This window comes from Carassius auratus, unplaced genomic scaffold, assembly GCF_003368295.1.
Source record: "Carassius auratus strain Wakin unplaced genomic scaffold, ASM336829v1 scaf_tig00214369, whole genome shotgun sequence".
In the NCBI taxonomy this organism is placed as follows: domain Eukaryota; kingdom Metazoa; phylum Chordata; class Actinopteri; order Cypriniformes; family Cyprinidae; genus Carassius; species Carassius auratus.
The window spans coordinates 3,909-16,982 of NW_020527635.1; the positions used below are offsets into that span (position 1 = coordinate 3,909).

At 40.8% G+C, this 13,074-nt stretch overlaps 1 protein-coding gene across 1 annotated transcript in view; it reads left to right on the top strand.

Annotated features, from left to right (window-relative positions):
- Window positions 1-340: 340 nt before the first annotated feature.
- Window positions 341-13,074, top strand: part of LOC113091931 (fucolectin-5-like) — a 43,383-nt gene continuing 30,649 nt past the window's right edge. The window contains exons 1-3 of the mRNA XM_026257613.1: window positions 341-464; window positions 8,153-8,191; window positions 11,035-11,335. Of these exons, the coding sequence (XP_026113398.1) occupies window positions 341-464; window positions 8,153-8,191; window positions 11,035-11,335 (464 nt within the window). The remainder of the gene's footprint in view (window positions 465-8,152; window positions 8,192-11,034; window positions 11,336-13,074) is intronic.

Here is a 13,074-nt window from a genome sequence, read left to right on the forward strand (position 1 = left end):
CAGTGAGCAGTCAAACCATCCAAACACACATTCACAACCCCAAAAGGCAGGTGATTAGCTCCAAACCCTGACAGTACCCCCTCTCCCAAGAGGGTCACCTGACGCTCCAGGAAGGGGCCTACCTCTGCGAGTTTGACAAGACAAAAAGAAACAATCTTTAAAGACCGGATAAAACAGACAAGACAGCCCCTTCAGAAAGCTGACAACTAGCAGGAGCATCCTCCGAGGGACGCGTCAGAAGCAGCAGACAGCTGGTCTGGTATGATCTCGTGGTCACAACCTCTAGCAGGAACAACCTCCGCGGGCTTGACAAGGCAAACAGGAACACATCTCCACGGCCATGACCCAACTGGCAAAGATGACCTCAGGACATAACCGAACCGACAGGAACATTTTCCATGACCATACCTTGACAGGCAGATACACAGTCTACGATCTTGACCCAACAGGCAGGAATGACCTCTGTAGGTCTGACAGGACAGGCAGGATCACTTTACATGGCCCAGATGTGACCGGTAGGAACAACACTTGAGAACTTGACAAGACAGGAACAATCTCTATGGCCAAACAGACAAAGTAGGTTGGGGCAACTTCTCAAGGTGTGATCTCTGGAAATTTGACAACATCTGTGGACACGACAGGAGGGATCTCTGGATACTTGACAACATCTGTGGACATGACAGGAGTAACCTCTGGACACTTGACAATATCAGTGTGGCTCGTCACTTCTCGCTGAAGGCTATCCAACCGTGCGAGGAGTTCGAAGACTCGGGCACTAAGAGCGTCCAAGTCCTGCCCAATGGTGTTGAGCTGGATGGCATGCTGACCCAATCAAAATCCCTGCTGTATGAGAGCAGAGCAAAGTGGATCAGATCCTACTAAATCCATAATTGGCCAGACTGTTCTGTCAGGAGAAAATGGGCTGGATTCAGTTGTGGGTTACACTGAGCATTATTTAAAGCAAATGAGACAAGGCAGATGAGTATCATTCCACAGTTTAACTTGTTAGGCAGCCGAGACCCAGAGAAATGAGAGCTGGCATCTTGTTGGAATACTGCATTCGTGAGAACAAAAAGGCAGAGCAAAACAGCAAAAGACACTGGAGCCCCAAGACAAGACAAGACAAGACAAGACGAGTACACAGACCAGCTCGAGCTATTGGTAAGAGTTACAACAGTCTGGCCATGAACAGAGAAACACAGGGAATTATAAAGGGAGAAAATTAGAAGAGCATTGAGAACAGGTGGCGAACAATTTAGGTTAACAACGGAGAAACAAGGAGGACGGGGAAAAACTCAGATCAAACAGATAGACACAGTGAGCACTCAAACCATCCAAACACACATTCACAACCCCAAAAGGCAGGTGATTAGCCCCAAACCCTGACAACAGAGGCATTGTTGTGCACTATGTGGCAAGGGCAACTTAGGATAAACACTGAAGGGTTTTCTTTCATCACCCTTGACTTGATAGAGTTCCTGTCTCCCATGTTGACGCTGGCATTGTCCACAGAAAGAGCAATGCAATTCTGCCATGGTATACTGTGCTCTTTCGACACAGAGTCCATCTTGCTGAATATGGTTGCCGCAGATGCTACAGCCTTCTCCAGTTGTTATTCCCATATCTAAAAATATATGGGCAACTCCATTGGTCTCCCAGATTTTGACAGTCAAAAGGTTCATCTTTTCCTTTCCTTAAGAACAAGCCACAAGTTTTACACAATCAGACAATAACTGAATCTGCCATCGTCATTGCCAGTAAACAGTAACAGCAAAGCAGCAGTTCAAGCAATGCACAACTTGTCATTCTCTATACCTATTCTATGTTGTATTGATTAGATGTTGGATTCAAGCACTATGTAAAAGCCTAATGGGAGAGGGAAATAATAAAAAGGTCACCTGTATCATTGGACCCATTTGTCAACAGTTTAAATGGTTTACTCCTCGTGTTGCTCACCAGCTCATTCAGCAAATAAGGACTAATTGCCTTGTTGATGATGGCTGATGTTTTTGTTCTTGCGGAACAATATTTCTTGGCAATTTTAGAATCAGGAAAGCATTCTTTGAATAGCGGGCTGAGGTGATCAGCAAAGGCTATTGGGATATTGTGGCTGACCAGAGTCACTGCCACTTTGACCTCTGCCCTTCTAGCCTGTAAAAAAAAAAAGATGAGTTTACATCTGAGGTAGAATATGTGCAACTGCATAGCCAAAGCACATGAAGAAATTGCATAAAATTATTACCTGAGTGTCCAGATTCATCTCTTCAGTCTTCGAACAAATAAATATATTTATTTTTTTGGTACTGTCAAGGATTTTTTGTTTTATGATATGACTCTCTCTGCTGATATGTCGCTGAACATCTGCCCTGCCCTGCTTGCATTCCAACTCATGCAGGCAGACTTCACCCCAAAAGTGAAATTCTGTTGTGCCTGGTTTAATGAAAGGCCACTCTTTAGTCCAGGCACTGATCAATTTGGAATTGTAAGCAGCGGCTCTTGATTTTGACCTTTTTTTCTGCTTGTCTGTTGGCTCTGTGCTTGTATCTTCCTGCTCCTCCTCCTTCTCCTGCTCCTCCTCCTGATCCTCCTCCTTCTCCTCCACCAGCACCTCATCACTTAAAGGTTCTGTAGGGAACTTTTGTAAAAAAAATATTTTTTACATATTTATTAAACCTGTCATTATGTCCTGACAGTAGAATATGAGACAGATAATCTGTGTAAAAATCAAGCTCCTCTGGCTCCTCCCAGTGTCCTATTGCCATTTGCAGAAAGTCATGCACTCCCGGTAAAAATCAACAAATCAGAGCTGCGGTCCGTAACTTTGTTTGTGTTCAAAATGTAGAAAAATGAACATAATAAGCGAGTACACCATGAATCCATTTTCCAAACCGTGTTTTTAGCTTGTCCTGAATCACTAGGGTACACCTATAATAAGTGGTTTATATTCTGACTATTTTAGATTGCTTCGGGGGTACCGCGGCGGAGTAACCCAGTACCTTTGTGATTCTTCATAGATATAAACAGAGAGAAGTAGTTCCGGCTACGATGTTCTTCCGCAAGACGCAAGCAGTTCTGTTTATTAACCGCTAGAGCGTCAAAAGTTACCTTCAGCAGCTTTAACACCACCACTTCTTCATTGTCTTTCTCCACTCTATCCTCTATCTAAAAGGTAGGCTAGGTTAAAAACCTGCAGCCTTATAATGATATGGTCGCCTAATCATGACACATCTCCATGAAAATTACATGTCTAGATTTTCCTGTGCTAACACTGATAAGACAGGTTCATATTTTGAGGTATCAGGTGGAGGGCACACTGCCCATCTTTTAATGAATAGGTAGCCTAGTGTAACAGTTTTTGCCAACAAGTAACTGAACATTACTAATTATGTGACTAGCTTACCTGCTGAAGCTCTTCTTGATTCTTCTCCTCTCCATCATCTTCATCTTTCTTCTTTCTTTTGAAATATTTCAGCAAGCTCATCTAACAAAACGTAATTACTGTAGGTCAGAAATTAACTTTTTGGCTCACCTGCCACAGGGACTGGTAGTTGAAAAAATCTCTCTTACTCTTTTTAATGGTGAAAAAAATTTTTTACCGGTCAAAACAATAAACAGCCTTTTGTTTTGTCATATATACACATTAATTTCAGTACATTTAATTGAGATAATAAGGTAGGCCTATTACTGTATGTTGAATACAAACATGAAAAATTGTCCAGAGCAAAATTTGAAATGTATAATAATAAATGTAAAAAGAAATATATATATTGATCAAAATGTATGAAATATTTGAGATTTACTCGCCAAACTGAAAATCTACCTGCATTTGGCGCTTGGCGGGTGTTCATTTCGGCCCCTACATGAGACTATTTTTGAGCAATTTAGCTATCCCACATCATAACGCATGTCAGACAACATCTGCAACTATAGTTGAAGTCTGTAACTTAGTCTCGGCACACAGACTGATTAGGCAAGGCTTCGTCTGTAGTGACAAGGCTCACCATTTTATTTATTTTTCACCATTTTATTATTTGCTTACCTTGATTGTCTTCCAAACTTTCACTCGTGCCGACTCCGAACCTAAGCTCCAAACTCTTTCTGAACTTCTCACGAGCAACTGATGTATCAGGTGCAAGGTTTTCAGCCAATCAACGATCAGAGAATACTGCAGTGAGAACGTTGTAGGGAGATGTAACAGCTGTGGGCCTTAAACTCCTCTCCTGTCATTAATACGCTGTGGTCTAGTCATCAATAGAAAATTAACGGATTAAAAGGAGAGATAACTGGATTTTGGCGTGACATTTCTTGCGTGTGCGTGAGAGTGTGAGATTGATGCTGAAAGTGTGAGTGTCACGCCAGATGCGTGAGAGTTGGCAACCCTGCAATCGTGTACTTATTTAGTAACTTATTTTATCTGTCATAAGTCTTGTCTCGAGAGTTTAAATCCATGTAGCCTTTGTCATAAAAATATAACAATGTTTTTTTTTTTTTTTTTGTTCGGGAGCTTTTATAAAAATATAGAAATGATCATTATTTTTAAATGTGATGTATATAGGCTATTGTGAATACAATGGAACTTAAGTATATAATACGACTTAATAAGCAAGCTATGTTCATAACGCTTTATTTCTGTGTGACTAATTTCAAATCCTGATAAAGTAATTCATTATGATTCATGTATCACTTATTATAGTAAAACATAGATGCATCTAGATTTAAATATTTAACAAAGTATGCCATAAACAGACGCTTTTATCCTGTTTGGTTTTTGATCACGCTAGTAGTTCCAGTGATTTATTTCTTAATAGTTTTCTGATAACTTATCTTTGTTGGTGAAATGATGGTGTTGTGTGATGTTGTTCTAGAGAGATGTGTGAAGGGCGGGTTTTAGTGAAGCACAGCTTCTGGACTGATGGTGGAAACGCAGCATTATTTTTGGCATCGGTGCTACAGGTCCAAGGCTATTAGCCCCACCCAACTCGTTTGAAGTACTAGCTTGGAAAAGCATCTATTGTCAACACTGCATTTAAGAATTAGCCTGACCAACTAAAGTCAGTGGGGAAAGACTGTTGCTTAAAATAAGTCCATGGTTGTCTTTACTTAGACGGTCTAATTCAGGGGTTCCCAAATTTTTTAGCCCGCGACCCCATGATAAATGCGCTGCGGACCCGCGACCCCCCCCCCCCCCAAAAAAAAAAAAAACACCTCTCCACGCGTGAAATGTACAGCAAATCGATTTTATGCCCAGTCTCAAAGCACACGAAGTTATATTTTATTGTTCTGCGTGCAAAATCAGTGTTACAATTCTGCATGAGCTGCTCGATATCCACCTGTTCTCTCTCGGAAAGTAACTGTGCAGCTATGTTGGGTTGAACTCGTTCATTATTCTGCCATCAGGAACCAGTCGAGTAAGTCTGAGCTGTTCACACGCGTGCTCACACCCGTGCGCGCGCGCGCGCGCGCACACACACACACACACACACACACACTCATGCTAATCCGTTAGATGTGTCACTTTATGCTTTCCATGGTGACGCGTCATTGCTTGTCACGTGACATACCGCAGCAACAACAGAGCTGAATGAATTATCTGCTTTTGTCATTTTTCCTTTTTTATTCAAAATATTAACAAATTTGTTAGATATGGCATGAAATAGCTGATATTCCGATTGTCAAATATATGCAAGTGGAAGTGTTTTGTTGTTTAAACACCTTTATAATGATCGCGTTAGTTGAGCTGTATGCGCGATGGGCGCCGCCATCTTAGTTTGTGCCGCAGACGCAGTTCAGAGAATCAGATCTGTTGGATTTACAACACGTGAATTCATCCACTTCTCCCGAAATACATAAAAGTAAGTGGCTGGTGAACTGGGAGAATAATGGAGTAAACTTTAAAGTTACTTACACAATGTGTATCTGATATGAATAAAATGTGTCTAATTATAATGAAAAAGATTATTATTGCCTCTTCCTTTGACATCAGTGTGTATTTTACAAACTCTAAATGTATTGTTTTTTCTAGTACTTATATGTCTGAAACCTAAAATAAACATTATGTGGTTGAAAACACTGAAAAGTTGTGATGACAGCTCTGAGCGCACTTGTCTCTGGCTCAGCGCCAGCCAACTCGCGAGAGCACATTTGAATTTCACGTCATGCACTGACCGGTGTGGTCGTACACTCCAGGGACTAGTCTAGACTGATCACACCGGTGTGATCGTACGTGCGATGCGAAAGAGTTAAATTACTTGAAACAAAAATATATAAAGCCTATATCGAAATCATCTCGCGACCCCTACTTTGGGAACCACTGGTCTAATGGGCTAGTTGCATATCTCCGCCATCTTGGATTTCCGGTCTTGCGAGTGTGTGCGTAGGTATTTCCGGCTGTGCTTAATGTCAGTGCAGAGAACCAGAGAAGTCCAAATATTACCTTCTATATGTTTACAGGATTTATAATATCACTTCATATGCAAATAAGATATACACTGCTATTATCACTATACTACAAATGTCAACTGAGCCAGTGGATTTGAAACCTGTGTATGTTTCGGTCCTGTTGAATTAAATACACTAATGTTCACTATTGTTCATGAGATGAAAGTTTAACTCATGGTGTGTATACACAGCTATATAATGTATTTTATCTTACCAAATATGTTAATGTACAAATTACTTATTTCTCGAAGATGTTTGCATTGTTATTATTATTTTTATATTAAATATTTACCTCGTGAGACGTGGACTGCGATTTATCTTCAGAAGTATCCATTTCTCAATTGTACACATACATCAGTCTGTTTCATCGTTATTTTCACAAGATTATTTTACACAGTAAAAAATACGTGACTTTTAATATCTGTTTAATCTGATAATTAATGCAAAACAATAACAATGGCTACTCGTAGACAGATAATGATTTATGCTGCAGATCTTTCACAAAACAAATAACCAGATAAAAACACACATGAATGCAAACAGCGATCTTTTATTTAAGGCAAACCTACCATAATTATACTACGTTTAATTGTACAGTTAGTTAGCTATAAATTATGTTATCAAATAAACTTAATAAAACGCTTTATCAGAAATCTCTGTGCGTCTTGTTTGACAGTCAGAAACAATTATCTTACATAACAGAACAAAACCAGCTCTTCGAAAATGAAAAGTATTGCATATTTGAGAGGTTTGTGTTTGAAAAAAGAAATCCATGTGGACCTGAACTGACGCTGATCCACATAATCAACAGAAGAATAAAGCAATCTCCGCGTTGTATCTTGATGAATTTCCACACAGAGGTACGCAAAATATAGGGAGGATGTTTCCCCATGTTTTTGATATACCACTAAGGGCTGTTAAATTTGAAAATCTTTAATTATATACATCTAGCCAAGTTTCATATGTAAGTTTCCCTTACAGTCAACGCGAGCGTCGCAAGACCGGAAATAAGTACGCACACACTCGCGTCGCTGAAGCTCACCGGCGCCATCTTGTGCAACTAGCCCATAGACACTGCATTTTGAGAAAAGTGAGACGCTGAACTGCTTAAACAAAATGGCTGACAGTGGGCGCTCATTGCAGTTAAGTGTTCTGTAGCATAGAATGTGATTAATGGGTCTTTTTGCATCCTTTTAAGTACTGTTCTGCTTTTTTGGATTGAGTACAATGTCATTATTTTATTTTTTTGCGAGGTAATGTTAACGTTGGTCACTGAAGAAGCGCCTGTGACAAACCAGGACCAAATATCTTGAAGGTGAAGGTAAAACACATTTACAATCTCAAAACAATGAGTTATAACTCACCAAGCTAACCAGGTTAAATGTCTGATTTCACATAGAACTACTGATTGTCTTCCAATAAGTTAATATACAGCCTATTATGATAAAGCTGTAAATAAGTATAGATTATAGATTTATGTTTCACTTGCCATTTAAATGGGGAGTCAACTCAGTTATCACCAGTAAAGTAATGTCACGAGTAACTCTTATCTGTTCTTACTTTTGGGTGAGTATAAATGACACACATCAGTCAGATGATGTACAATTATAGATGTTGTTTAGATATTCTTCATGAACAATTTTAAAGAATCAAATGCAACATAAATTTAACCCATATCCCAGAAAGCAATGGAGATATTTTGTTTTTGTAACAGGTGTCTTTTCCATTCAGGGGAGTTCAGAAAACTTGAAAGGTAAAAAAAGTACTAACTAATGTCCCATTAGTTAACATGCAGTAACTAACACTAACTCATACACAACTTATAGTATTTATTAATCTTTTTTTTGTTGGTTGTTGGTTAATTAAATGAAAGTGCTCATAGTTAGTTCATGTAAGCGCATATCCATTAAAAATATTAACTTCAGATTTTAATGTATAGTAGTAAATAGAATTGAGTACACTAATAGCTTACAGTGTTGCTTATGTCTGTGTGTGAGGCAAAACAGCCAAAAATGTGTGCAGTCTGAGATCTGTATGAAGTGACAGGTCTTTGTTTGAGGTCTGAGCAGATGATGGACTCCAGTGGAGCTCTTGATTTACATCCTGCTTGAGATCATTCAAATACACACAAAATAACATGGAAAAGATCAGCGATCAGACTGACGGAGTGGAAATCAGGAGAGATTAACTAAAGTGAAAGTGAAAGTTGTGGCATTTGCCAAGTATGGTCACCCATACTCGGAATTGGTGCTCTGCATTTAACATATCCAAGTGCACACACACAGCAGTGAGAAGTGAACACACCATGAACACACATCCAGAGCAGTGAACACACATACACAACCGGAGCAGTATTCAGCTATATATCCAGCACCCGGGGAGCAACTGGGGGTTCAGTGCATTGCTCAAGGGCACTTTAGTCATGGGTATTGAGGGAGGAATAGAGCACTGTTCCTTCACTCTCCACCACCTACAACTCCTGCCAGCACCAAGACTCAAACCAGTGACCTTCTGGCAACTAGTCCAGCTCTCTACAACAATCCTGTGCATTCTATTCTGTGACAGTTAAACCAAAAAATAAAGATGGCGTCTGAAATTTGCGGTCGGTGGTCATTTTGTGTGTAAATGTATATTTTTGATCAACGTTTTCCACTTTTTATGTAATTTCTAGTGAGAAATTAATATTGCAGTAATGAAATATCCAATTAGTTATCACCAAAGCTCTGTATATTTTGCTGTAGATCATTAAATAATTGCTCTGCCTCAGAAGCCTGTCCGAAATCAGTTTCGTGAGGTGCCTTCCTGTAAAAACGCTGCCTGCAAAGTCATTGCCTGATACGACAGCGAGGCAGCAAGTAACCTGCCTAAGTTTTTGGATGCAGCCGTTATCTGGACAAGGGCTTATGCTCTTGCCTGAATTTGAGTATTGACCATATGTCGTACTGCTTTAAAGGGGCATGCTGATATTTTTAGCTGTTATAAGAGAGCACCCTTCGCTACATCTATTCTTCTGTAAGGGGTTTCTGTCCCACTACATGCCTTTCTGAAGGTCTTTATTTAAAGCTATCAGGGTACTGGAACTACTGCTTGTTGAGGCTTATCTAGTGTCCAGTATTATATCGTGCTAGACCTGTCGTTGCATAAGTGAGATTTATGCTCTCGCTGGCTCCACTGCCAGCCTCCGATGACTGGTGAAGGCTTTATACTTGTCACGTTTGCCATCGTACAGGGTCACACGGGTGCTTGAAATCCTTGGAAATGCTTGAAATTTAATGCAGAGTTTTCAAGGTAAAAAAAAAAATGCTTGGATTTAGATAAAGTGCTTGAAAATGCAGTGCACTGGTTCATTATAATTAGCTTTCTTACTAGTTAATCCTCCGATAGATGACAGAAAAAAAAAATACCTTCTTGCCGGAGGTTGCTGCTTCAGTCAGTGATGGCTCGAAATGACAAATTATGGTAAACCGAGAACTAAATATTTGAGTAGCGCCCTGTGAAGTCTGCTTGGCTTTGTTTTCCATGGGATAGTGTGCGCTTCGAGCATATAAAGGTAAACTAAATTTTCCCTGCTCTGTTAAAATAAATCTTAAGACTGTCGCGATTAAAGAGAAAAGTGAAAATGAATGAAAGTGTTTTTGTGGTGTACATTTAAGAACAGCTTTCAATACTGATTTTTGTTTAGAACAATGTAAATTGCTAATGTGCCTTTAAAAATCCAAGCGATTTACAAGTAAGTTGTGTCTGTGTTGTATCTGTGAGTGTGCTTTAACTGAGGTAAGAGTATGTATGTAAAAGGAAATTTACCACAGTTGTAAAGTGCTGGAAATTTTAATGTCCTTGGAAGTAGTTGCATTTTACTTGGAAGGTGTAAGAAACTTGGTGTACTATTCTGTGAAATCCTTTAGATCCTCATCTTCATTTGCATTTTTGCCAGATTTGTTTAGTAAATCAGACTTGACAAGAGAGGTGTTCTGAGAAAAGCAATTCTGGAGGTCCTGTGATGTGTGAAATATATTCAGTAAGAATGGAGACTCAAGCTGCTCAGAGAAACACAGATAAAAGGAGGGATGCATGCTCTTGTCATATCTGACCATCACAGGTATCTGGTTAATGATCTTTAACAAACAAGATGGAGGAACTCTCTTATCTGTTCTTACTTTTGGGTGAGTATAAATGACACACATCAGTCTGATGATGTACAATTATAGATGCCATTTAGCTATTCTTTATGAAAATTTTTTAAAGAATCAAATGCAACATAAACTTGATCCACATCCCAGAAAGCAATGGAAATATTTTGTTTTTGTAACAGATGCCTTTTCCATTCAGGGGAGTTCAGTAAACTTGGAAGGCAATGTCCCAATACACAACTTATAGTTTTTATTAATATTTGATAATGTTGGTAATACAATACAACTGCTTGTGGTTAGGTCATGTTAATGCAGATCCATTAAAAATATTAACTTCAGATTTTAATGTAGTAGTAAATTGAATTGAGTGTTTTGGACTGAAACTTAATATTTGAACCCAAATGAAATCTACTGAAACTTCACACATTTGAGTCTTGACCCTCTGTCTCTTTAAATGTTTTTTTAGAGAATTTGGCATTAAAAGGAACGGCTGTACAGTCATCCACATATTACAGTTCTGGAGCAGCACAGGCCATCGACGGCATCAAATACTCTCCTTCAGGAAAACCCTATCCAGACGAAACCAATACATACTGCTCCATCACATCACACCAGCTCAGCCCGTGGTGGAGGCTGGACCTGCTGGATTCTTACTACATTTACAAAGTGACCATCACCAACAGAGCCGATGGCTTTTTGGATCAAACGGCTGGAGTAGAGATCCGCATCGGAAACTCTCTGGAGAACAACGGCAACAACAATCCCAGGTGAAGTAATGAAAACAGTTATGAACGTGTCAGGAGAACGTCTCCGGTTACTATCGTAACCTCGGTTCCCTGAGAGGCGGGAACGAGACATTACGTCAGCTAAGACGTATATGGGAACTCTTCCCTTCTCCACTTTCACTGAAATCTTATTGGCTAACGCCAGCTGGGGACAGCTGGCCAATTGACGCGAAGCATGCAAATACTGGCGGGTAAGCGTGCAGTATAAAATGCATGGGCGCGAAAATTACGTCAGAATCACGACTGAACGCTAGCACAGCTGATCAAACAGCGACCACGGCGGCTAACGTAATGTCTCGTTCCCGCCTCTCAGGGAACCGAGGTTACGATAGTAACCGGAGACGTTCCCTCTCGAGGCGGTAACTCAACATTACGTCAGCTAAGACGTATATGGGAACTGTATAAAATCCCGCCGTGAGAGCAGTGAAGATAAGCCCTGAACGGAGTCAATCACCCTCACACAAGCAGTACAGTTCTAGCCAATGGCCGTGTCGCTAAGAGTGCTTGCATCTGATAGGCGGAACTAGGCCAATGAGACATCTGCTCCGACCCTAACAAAATATGCATAACTTCAAGCAACATATCGAAATCTGCACTAACCAGGGCAGACACAAAGCAATAAGCACTCAAGCATGAGAGTTAAACAGAGTCGACGGCGTTTGCGGTGACTGCTGCATAAACCATTTAAACCATAACACAGAGTTAGCAGCCATGGTAACCACTGTATAGCTGGTTATAACAGCTTTAATGAATAAAAATTTAACTCACCGAAAAACATGTGACGCTTGTGTTCTGGGAAGACCAGCCAGCAGCAAAACATAAATACTGGACAGACATACCTCTAGACCAGGCCCATCAGGAAGCATATATAATGTCCTCGCAGAATGAGCTCTGATGTTGAGGGGGTAATCCTTCCCCTGGCATTTGATAGCGTCCACGATCCAGTGAGAAAGTCTCTGTTTAGAAACAGCACGTCCCTTATTACATCCACCAAGCACACGAACAGCTGGTCCGACTGACGAAAGGCGGCCGAGCAATTCATATACATCCGTAAAACCAGGGTCCTGACGCTCTGAGCATCAGCGTCACGCGAGGCTGACGGCTCAACAGATAAGGCGGGCAGGGAAACAAAACGGTGTATAGAGTGACTTAGAAACGAAACCCGGTCTCGGCCGGAGAATGACATTACAGTCGCCAGGCCCGAAACCAATGCAATATCGTTCACCAAACACTCACGAATTCTCCAAGGCACTTCGCTGAGGCGAGAGCAAGAGGCAAGGCAGTCTTCAGGGAAGCTCCTTAACCGCAATCGAAGCTAATGGCTCGAACGGTAATAAGAGATAGAGCCCTCAAAACTAGAGCGAAATCCCACGGCGGCACGGAGGGCGGCCATGAAGTACACAATCGACTTGCTCCCCTGAGAAAACTGAATACCAGAGCGTGCTTACCGATCGTTTACCCGTAACCGGGGAACGAAAGCGGCAATAGCGGTCACATACACCTTCAGCGTGGATGGTATCAAACTCCCGCTATCCAACTGTGCTGTAGAAAGCGCAAAACATCCGACACGGAACAGGTCCCCGGGTCAATATAAATGTTCTCGCACCATTTTGTGAAAACTCACCACTTCTGCGCGTAGCAGCGAATGTTTGATGATGCTCGCGTCTCAGTAAGTGTGTTTAGCACTCGTCAGTGCAGAGAGTCCCGCTCATTAGGGTCCC